The sequence below is a fragment of the Oenanthe melanoleuca genome, chromosome 7 (genome assembly GCF_029582105.1).
Source record: "Oenanthe melanoleuca isolate GR-GAL-2019-014 chromosome 7, OMel1.0, whole genome shotgun sequence".
Classification (NCBI taxonomy): domain Eukaryota; kingdom Metazoa; phylum Chordata; class Aves; order Passeriformes; family Muscicapidae; genus Oenanthe; species Oenanthe melanoleuca.
In genome coordinates, this window is record NC_079341.1 from 23,047,537 (window position 1) to 23,057,835 (window position 10,299).

Here is a 10,299-nt window from a genome sequence, read left to right on the forward strand (position 1 = left end):
ATAGAGCCCAAGATCCTATCTTCAGGCAATCAGTGACCTCACAGCTGGGATACCAGAGACATTCCTGCCTTGCATCAGAACTTCTTCCTTCAAAGCTGTGGCCCAGCACTAGGTGGCAACTTGGAAGAAATATATTCAGTAAAAATGGCAAGTGCCCTCTTGGTCCATCACTTGGCATCAAGTATATTTACTTGGAGGAATCAGGTTCTCCCTCACACTTCCAGAGAGCTGAAGCTGTTCCAGAATTGCCTGAAGGGGAGAGAGAAGCTGTGACTTGCAGGACATTTGTCTCAGGGTGGGGAAGGACTGCAAAATAAAATGTTCCTCTTACAACAGGAGGTTTAATCAAAGAAATGGAGAAGGGTCACAGAGCAAATTCCTGAAACCAAAATCATGAGTTATAAATAAATATTCCTCGGTGTGAGCAGAGGTCCCTTCAAAAACACCCACTGCTCGTTCCAGGCTGCAGTGTGATGCACTCAGGCTCTCTGGCCCCACAGCTCAATTCCTCTGCAGCACCTTCCCTGCATCCCACACTGAGCTCTTTCATGAGGAGGAGGTAGGACTGAGCTCAGGGAGGGGAATCCTGCATCCCATCCTGAACACAGAGGCTTGCTCCCAAGGTGTGTCCATCAGATGGAGGAAGGCAAGGAGAGCAAGTCAGAGGCAAACTCTCCAAATGCCAATGCAAGATTGTCTCCAGTGGAGCTCAAGGGAGGAGTGTAACCTCATACTGATGAATGCCAAAGTCCTAGGATAAGGTTTCCTTCAGGGAGACATCGAGGTTTTCAGGGGTGCTGCCCTAGCTTCTCACTGCTTTCTTTGCTTTGTGAGTTCCAGATGCCAGAGCAGCCTGCTCCTGGCCTGGGGCAGAGGGAGGGAGGCAGCCCAGCCTGGAGCTCTAATCTCTGGGTCCTGCCCGCTGCAGGCACCACCTCCAGGGCTGCTTCTGCACCCGGATAAGCACTGGGGAGGCAACAAAAGGGGAGCATGACAGCCTCATTCACTTGCTAATAGCCTACTGGAAGAAAGACATCAAATCTACAATTACCATGCAAGGACACAGTCCAGCTTGCTAAGAACAGAGGAAAAGCAAGAATGGCAAAGGAGGAGAGGAAGTGGATTAGGTTTTCCACAAGCACCCCAAAATCCACACTTCCTACTCAGCAGGAGTCCCGGGAGGTTGAGCAGGGCTGTGACACCAAACTGTTGAACACGAAAGAAGCACTTTTTTGGCTCTGGTTAGAAAAATCCTTTCTTGCAGAGCTGCCATAGTTCATGTGCTTAGAGCAACAGTGTACAAAAAGAAGGGTTGGGGTTTTTTGGGAAGGAAGGTGGAAAAAAAAGAGCACAAACCCTGCACTGGGAAAGCCACACCGATGAGCTTGTTAACATTTGAAGAGACTGCTTGGCATGATTCCTTACACAAATTCCTGCCAAGAATTTGCAAGAGGAAAGTATATTTAGCAATCTAAGGCATGCCAAAGCCTTGACAAGAAAAAAAAAAAAACTTTTTGAATATGTGGAATAGCAATTAGACATTTTCTAAGCAGCCATTTTCAAAATGCATCCAGGCATCTAATAAGGGCACCTGAGGCATATCCACAACTCTGCCACGCTCCATGCCTCAAAAGGCATCTGCTGAGATCAAATGCTGGGAGGAAGGATGTGTTATGGATGGCAGCTGCCCACTTCCAGAGCACTGGGCCAGTTTCAAGCCATTTGAAATACACAACCTCATGCCACTGCAAATCATTCTGTAGCATCCTTTAAGGAACCGTTTCTCCAAGGAAAGCTGGGAGCCCTGTTGCATCCCAGCTGGGTGTGCAGGAAAGCTGGGTGGCAGAGATGTTACCTGCCCCTTCATCCATGGGAGCTGGGCCAGCTCTGCCATGCAATTTTTCCAAAGTGGAGCTGCTGAAAATCCAGGTGGGATGAGCAGCAGGTGGAAGCTACAATAGTACATAAAATCAGATGGAGACTTGCAGCCTGTTAAAGTGGTGCTCACATCATTCCCCAAGTCTGGTTGCTTCTCTTGTTGTCCAGTGTTCTGAGCTGCATGCAAAGCCAGTAATAAACTTCACCACTCAATCTCCTGTCTTTCCAGGGAGAGACCTAGAATATAGTCCCAAGGCAGGGTTAGTCTGCTCCAGGAATGTGACAAACCTGCACCAGTCACTCTTGTTTCTGAAGTGCCACTGAAATCTCTTTGGGATGCAGCACAGAGGAAAAGACACGGGGGAGCTGAGGAAGGCCATGAGCAGCAGCCCTTGTTTGTGTTAAAGGAGGAAAGCAGCTGACCACACAGTAAGGGCAAAACATTTGATGGTCATGAAAGTTAGAAATCACACTGGAATAGGCTGACTAAAACATGGTGCCCATTGCTTATAACTGCCAGGCTGCATTACAGTCAAATTCCTACAACACCAAGCCAAAAGGGAGCACCTGTACATGGGCTGAGCTCACACCACCTTTAAGTCAGGATATGCAGAAAGGGCAAGAGGGGTAGCCCTGTGGCTGAGGTTTCTCATTCCTGCAAGCCCTAAACTCCCAGTCTTTAATATGTGGCATAACACCAGTGGTGCCCCCAAGGCATCATTACCCACTACAGACCAAACAGGCTGTAGGTGATCAAGAGGAGGCAGGAAGCACAAGTGGGGTAAGGCCAAAGCAAGTATTTTGTTTTGGAAACAAAGAAATACTTAAAAGAAATCAGAATGGGGAAAGCTTCCCTGAGCTTTTTCAGTTTTTTTATTTCCAAGTTCCTTTGGGTTCCTGAAACACCTTTTGGTACCTGAATGCCACCCTGATTACAGCTACCATCCCCTTAGGTTCTATCCTTTATCCTGAAAGAAAAATCCCATGGGACTGACAGATTGCTCTGAGAAAGAGGTCTCCTTCTTACCTGCCCTTCAAAAGCAGCCAAGATAAACTAACCTGCACAGCCACATCTACAGAACATTCAGGCAGATTTGAAGTCTCAGTTTCCATTAAACCCTTCTCCAATTCCCAGAGCTGTTGTAATCCAGAGGGGTCAGACATTGTCATAAGCTTACACCCTCCAGGACAGGTATCAGCTCCCTGCTTCTACAGCATCTAAGACAACTCTATCCAGGTTCCTCACTAAGGCTTAACAGCAAATATACTGAAAGCAGTAAGCAGTATTGTTTTTAGAATTCCTGTTTCCACCCTAGATTCCCAGAGGAAACAACAAATTTGGAGGATCACCTGGCTGAATCACATAGCTGCCAATACAGATTTTCCTAGTATATACACAGCATTTCGACTGAGCACTGACACAAATTCAGCTTTTCTAGGGGTGACAAATGACTACAAAATCCTCATGTCCAACCTGCCCATTCCTATTTTAACCTCCTGATGTTCTTTTGTCACAGGCTCTTGCTTCAGTCGGAAATGACTGCCATGGTCTGTTTTAGGGGGGAGCTGAGCAGCTGTAGCAGGCACCCAGGTGCTGTGGTGTAGCCAGGCTCTGCCGGCCGGGAGGGCAGCCGGGGGATGCAGCATCCTCGCAGCATCCCCCAGCGTCCTCACACATCCTCGCAGCATCCCCGCAGCATCCCCCAGCATCCCCCAGCATCCTCGCACATCCCCGCAGCATCCCCCAGCATCCCCCAGCATCCTCGCACATCCCCGCAGCAGCGCGGCAGTGGCGCCCGCTGGCCGCTCGCAGCATTGCCAGAGCATCCTGCCTCTCCCCGCCCTCGCTTCGGGAAGCGGGCGGGACTGGAAGTCTCTGAGATTCACCGACACACAACGCCGGATACCAGGCGGGATAGCAGGCACAAGAAGCCCAGGGGATCTGCGGGCACAGCCCATCCCACAGGGATGCAGGCAGGACCACACATTACATCCAGGTCAAAAAGATCGTCTATCTTCTCTTTGTATTTCTACCTTTCTCAGCTTCCACCCTCTGCAAATATTAATCCAAAGGGTCATTAATAATCTCCTCAGCAGGAATAGAAGTCATCTCAGATAAGATACCTGTGCAGCCATCCTGGGATGTCAACACAGTGAAACATCCTCTGCACCTGTTTATGAATGGCTGCTTCAGAGCAGTTGAGAAGGCTTCATCAGAAACCTGAACTTCAATTACAACCTCTGCTTTAATGAAGAAAGCACGGGGTGTGCAGAGTCGTGTCTCACCACGTGGAAATGTGGCCCAAGCACACTGAACCCAGAATAAAAAGCAATATGCAGAACCACACTGTCCTGCCCATGACAGGAAGCAGAGGGGCAGGGGCAGATCTCTCTGGTGATCAGCAATAGGACCCAAAGGAGAGTAATTAATTTGTATCAGGGGAGGTTTAAGCTGGATATTAGGAAAAGGTTCTTCAACCAGAGAGTGGTTGAGCACTGCAATTGGCTTCTCAGGGAAGTGGTTACATCACCAAGCCAGTTGGGATATGCAGGTTGGTATGAATGACACCAGATACCTGAATACATGAATTGACTTCAGTAAGGGATGCTTGAAGCACTCAATTAAAAGGAAAAAAAGAAAAGTTTAGAAAACAAGTTCAAGGTCACTGCAAACTGGTGAGCCACAGACTTTTTGCAACTTGGGAAAAAGTTCCTACTTAGGTCCAGCTTTGAATTATCTTTTGAAGATGTCAGGCTCAGTAATGAATTATTATTGCTGTGGCTTATCACTACCTAAATCCAAGTAAAGCTTAATTTGAAGCAACTACAAGCAACCCCTCTACTACTTCCTTACTGGTTTTCCTCTAGAAGGAAAATTTATAATTTTTGTTAATGGCCAAAGTTATTAACAAGATTTTTGGTTTTTGACCTGTATTGTTAGGGATGGGAGATACAGTAAACAAAAAACCCCAGACAAAACCAAATTGAAACTCACAAGTCAGACCATAAAAGATGTTCCAGCATCTTGACAGTTTAAATGGATTACTTGGAGGCAATTATTAACTCAAACAGCAGCTTTTTCACCAAGACTGAATGTCCCAAAGATTGGCTCAACATGAAAATTTATTGTTGCAGCTCAGTATGGATTAGGCACTCAAACATCCAGACAGGAGGGCCAGCTACCAGACAGAGAGGGAGCCACAAGGAGGAAAGCGTTCAGGTGGACTAACCCTGAGATCTGCACACAACAGAACACAGCACAAGCTGTAGGACAGTTATCTGTGGGTGGTGTTATCTGCGGGTCGTGCACCAGCCAGCAGCAGAGCACGAGTTGCTTTTACCATTCCAGTCAATATACTCTTTTTCTGGCCCAGTCCCTTGAGGAAATGGGAAAAGGCAGAGATATTTTATGTGCTCTCTCTTCCCCCCCTTGCATCTGCCCATTCCTTCACTCATGGAGCTCTATGCTATTCCTCAAGGCACAGATGTGAAGGATATACCAAGATGAGCCAAGATTCTTCAAATTATTTAAGCTTTCCTCAGATTCACCTCAGTGCATTCAAGCAACAAAGTGTGCAATTAACTAGAAAGGAAAGTGGTTTTTAATGGCTTCACCAGTAACAAGAGCCAAACTACTGGATAGCACGACTAGTGTCTCCATAGTTACACCTACAAATACTGAACAGGGCACTGCGTTTGCATGGCAAGGTTTTGGCAGTGGGAGCCTCTGTGAGAAGCTGCCAGAAGCTTCCCCTGTGTCTGACAGAACCAATGTCAGCCCAGCACTCCAGCACAGACCCACCACGGGCCAAGCATGAGCCCATTGGCAGTGATGGTAGGGTGTCTGGGGTAACAGATTTAAGGAGAAAAAAATCCAAACAGCAATTGCAGCCAGAGAGGGGAGTGAGAGTATGTGAGAGCAACAGGTCTGCAGGTATCCAGTCAGTGCAGCAGGAGATGCACCTGCCTTTGAGAGACCGAAATTTTAAGAGTTAATGACACAACTGGCCTTTTCAAAAACAGCTGGTGAGGTGCACGACTTTAAACCAACTTTTGTTTAGAAACAAACTGGTTTTGAGCCAGATGAGAGAGGGCCATTAAGAAGCAGATCCTTTGAGGTGGAAGAATGCTTTTTATCATGCAATGTCCTTCCTCCCTTACACAACTGGCTGAGTTGTAGAACTCCTCATTCCTTTCCTCCCTCTCCTGGAAGGTACAGAGACATGCACATGCACCATAGGCCTGACAGCATTCATCCCTGGCTCAGCTAGTGTGTGCAGCTGCTGGGAGGGAGCCTGGGAAGAAGGGAGGGTTGATTGGAATAAACATTTAGTTTCATTTCTCATTATCCTACTCTGATACAACTGGTAACAAATTAAACTGGTTTCCCCAAGCTGGTCTGCTTTGCCCGTGACAGCAGCTGGTGAGGGATCTCTCCCTGCATTTATCTCAGCCCACAGACCTTTCATTCTCTATTTTCTCCCCCTTGTCCTGTAGAGGAAGGCAGTGATGGGGCAGCTTTGGTGGGCACCTGGTACTCACCATACATGACAGAACTTTTTTCACAAAAGACAAACATTATTCCACTCCATCATCACCCTTTTATTAATAAAAGGACAGATCTTGACAGTGCAGAAAAAAGGATGTTTCACAAGGAGAACAGGAAGTAGCTTCTACTGGTCTTTCAGTTCCTTCAGTCTTCTGATGGCAGATTTGACTGTCACTGCAGAGGTGGTACTGGAGGAAGAAGCAGAGTCATTTGCATGTGGCAGAACAACTGTGCTGGTGTTATTTATTTTTGAGAAAGCATTAATAATTTCAAATTGTTATCATCTGATTGCACTGTCAAACAGGGTCTAACTCCATTTCTGTTTTCCTGACAACAAAGTGTAGGCCTTGGTCCATGAAGCACATGGAACTTCACAACCCAAATTTCCCAGTCATGCACCGACCACGAGCACAACGTGTGGGCTCAGATCCCTGACTGCTACGTGTGAGGCAAGAGTGTCTCCTACAGAACTGTGGGGGAAGGAGAGCAAAGAAAGGGACTAACAACTGCATCCTCACAATAAAGGTTATTATAATTCAGGTTTTTTGCTTTTACAACAAAAGGAAAACATGAAAATAACTTTTCTTAGAATAAATCTGGCTTTGCCTATTGCAAAGAATAGCAGTCAAATTGACTTTGGTCCACTGCAATCAAATTTTAACAGAATAGGCAACTCCCCACCACTATCTCAAGACAGATCTACTTAATGGTTAGTAGAAAAAAAAAATATACAAAATGCCAATAAAAAGTCAAAAGATTTAAGTATTAGGCCTCAGCTATGTGAGAATAAATACTGATTGGAGCTTTTTAATTCCCTTACTTGTAAGTCCAGGCACCACCAGCAACTGTCTTCATGCAGGATCCACAGTGCCAGATACCCACAGCCTTCCTCTTCATTTTGGTCTGGAACAGAAAAAAAAGGAGAAAAAAAAAAAAAAAAGTCACTCTCCATCAGCTGAAAAAGCCAAACAAGAAACTTCAGGCAAGGACTTCAGCACCACACCACAGCACTCCTATAAGCCAAGACTAGAAAGGGGCAGACAATCCTTTTACTCAAATTCTGCAGAGGCTTCTGAAACACTTTCCCTTTCAGATATGAACTGGGTCATTTCTGAAGGCATCATCAAAACTTCAGCTTATTCTGAAGGAGAAAAATAGTAAGGAGTTACCTGGGTCATAACAACTGATACTGTCACCTGGTTTGGTGCTCATGTAACACCACTGTTCCCAGGACACCTGGGGCAAGCCCAGCTTGCTCAACCCAGGCCCACTTCAAACAGCATCTAAAGATTGAGTGGGGGGTATGGAACTCCCTCCCCCATGCAGGTATCCATCACCTTGCAGAGGTGACAACAGGTCTGCCCACAGTTATGCTTCATTTAGGCAGCTCTGCAAGCAAGACTATGAACATTCTCACTCCATATGTGAAAGACAGTAAGTTAAAAACAAACAAAACCACAACAAATCAAAGCAAGAAAAAACCCCAAAATATTTTTAAATTTCCAGCCACTTTAAAGATTCCTACTCTACAGATATCAATAAAAAAATCTGTGCAAAGCATAAGCTGATGGGCCTTTCAAACTGACAACTAGATTTAACAGCAAATTTTAATTATGCACACACGCAGTTAAGATTACTTCCTATCAGAAATTCTTCCCCATCCAGAGTTATACAGCACACAAAAATAAGCAACTGCCATCAGAAGTTAAAGTGGGAAAAGCAAGCTCTGTGCATACCTCCACCAGGTATGCAGTAAAAAGCTACTGAAAGGAAAAAAAAGCCTAAGGGAAGCCTTAACTATAAAGATAACAAATGTGATGCTTTAATTCTGTAAGGTCTATTTCATTAATTATGTAAAACATATAATATGGCAACACTGCTCACTCTTTTGTGTCATGAAATGTAATACTGTTTGTTTTCATTTAACTAAACATTTGTTCATGTCACTAAACATTCATTTGAAATGTCTACTCTCTTTTCTAAGGCCTGACAGTAGCCCAAAGTTTACTATACTGTCTTGGAACCAGGTACATTTTTCTTCAGTACAAAAATTACTGAAGCATCAAATCACCTTTCTAGCATCAATAACAATGTGATTTTTAAAGGCTTTTGGGAGGGGAAGGAGATCTCTCACCTTGCCACAGAAGGAGCAGGTATACTTGGCGTGCTGGCTGATTTCAATCTTCTTCACCATTTTCCTAAGGGATGCACCGTAACGGGTCCCATATTTACCCACGATCCCGACCTTCTTGGTGCGCTTGGCCTGTTGGGAGCAAACCAGAATGAGCTTCAGCTCTGCAGAAACAGCCTCCTCCTCCTGCTCCCCTGCCCACATGGCAGCCGAGTGCTGAGCGCCCTAAAGCCGGGCCGGGAAAACTGACTGTGCACAGCGCCATGGAATGGGTCAGGCTGGAAAGGACAACAGTGGTCACTGGTCCAACGTCCCTGCTCAAGCAGGGTCACCCGGAGAACATGGCTCAGGACTGCACCCAGACAGTTCCTGAGCATCTCCACTGAAGGACACTCCACATCCTCTCTGCACAGCCATCCCAGCGCTCGGTCACTGCACAGGAAGAACTTCTTCCCCGTGTTCAGGTGGGCCTTTAGTTTCTGCCCACTTGTCCTACAGCTTGGCACCATGGAGAAGAGCCTGGCTCCTCTCTCTTGACAGCATCCTTTAGATATTAGTACACAGTTTTAACTATTTAATTACTATATATTTATACAGTGAGATCCCCTCTCAATCGCCTCTTCCAAGGCTGAACAGGCCCATCTCCCTCAGCCTGAGCTCATGAGAGCTGTTCCAGTCCCCCAGTGCTCCTCGCTGCCCCCCCCCGGAGCATCAGCCATGAAATGCGGCCGGGCTGGCGCTGCTGCCGCCGCCCAGCTCCTGCCGGGCACTCGGGGCAGAGCCGCGTCCGTCTCGGGGCCAGCCGGCGGTGGCACGGAGCGCTGCAGCCCCTCTGCGCCCCGCTGCCATTGCCCTCACCCAGGCCGCCTCCCCCCGGCCGCCCGGACGGAGCGAGCGGCTGTCGCAGCGCAGCGCGGAGCCGGGGCCGGCTCGGGGACGCGGCGCATCCTCGGCCCCGGCTCCGCGCTGCCCCGGGCGCGGCCCGCGGGCTCAGCGCGGCGGCCCCGGCGCGGATGGCAGCGGATAGCAGCGGATAGCGCAAGCCGGGCCCGGCCTCACTCACCATCTTCCGCCGGCGCAGACACGCAGAGGGAGCCGCACCGCGCACGCGCGCCGGAAGTGACGCGGCGGTCGGGGCGCGGCGCCGGGCGGTCGGGCCTGGCCGCGGTGAGGAGCGCGGTGACACGGCCCGGCCCCATGGACATCCTGCGGGCGGGGCCGCGTCACCGCCGCTCACAGAGCGGGAGGCTCCCTCGCTGGGCACACTTGCGAGCCATCCGGGTGCAGTCCCGTGCCCTGTGCTCCGCCATGGCCCTGCTCGAGCAGGGAGCTTGGAGCAGATGCACAGCGCGGTCCCTTCCAGCCTGCCCCGTCCTGTGGGACACAGTGTGAGACCAGGCGGTGCGTGAGCGCCAGCACCAGCGGAGTCATTCCTGGGGTTCCACCCACGGAGGTCACAGCACAAAAGGAGAAGGGGCAGTTCCATTCATTCACCTTGTTTTTAAAGAGAATAAGCAGCAGGTAGATGTCAAAATAGGGACAGAAAACGTGACCAGAACTGCAGAAAAAATAAATAATAACAAATATATATAGATAGATGAATCAATGAGGATTAATTCTTATCATAAAAATACCGGCCCTTAAACCATGAGGTTTCAAGAGTTTTGGCATCAGGTCAATTTAAGGGAACTTCCTAATTTCCTTGGGGTTACCCAGTGCTGAAACCACCAGCCCTGAAAGT

At 48.1% G+C, this 10,299-nt stretch overlaps 1 protein-coding gene across 1 annotated transcript; it reads right to left on the minus strand.

Annotated features, from left to right (window-relative positions):
* Positions 1-6,465: 6,465 nt before the first annotated feature.
* Positions 6,466-10,011, minus strand: RPL37A (ribosomal protein L37a). The gene is made up of 4 exons (XM_056496565.1): positions 9,622-10,011; positions 8,562-8,690; positions 7,248-7,330; positions 6,466-6,615 (listed from the first exon to the last, which is right to left on the minus strand). The coding sequence occupies exons 1-4, from the start codon at positions 9,622-9,624 to the stop codon at positions 6,552-6,554; spliced, it is 279 nt and encodes a 92-aa protein (XP_056352540.1). The 5' UTR covers positions 9,625-10,011; the 3' UTR covers positions 6,466-6,551.
* Between the last annotated feature and the right edge of the window lie 288 nt (positions 10,012-10,299).

Coding starts and splice junctions, on each gene's coding strand:
- RPL37A (XM_056496565.1), bottom strand. Junction 7,331..8,561: donor CCTGCTCCTTCTGTGGCAAG/GTGAGAGATCTC, acceptor TTTCTGTTCCAG/ACCAAAATGAAGAGGAAGGC. Junction 6,616..7,247: donor GGTGGTGCCTGGACTTACAA/GTAAGGGAATTA, acceptor TTCTTCCTCCAG/TACCACCTCTGCAGTGACAG.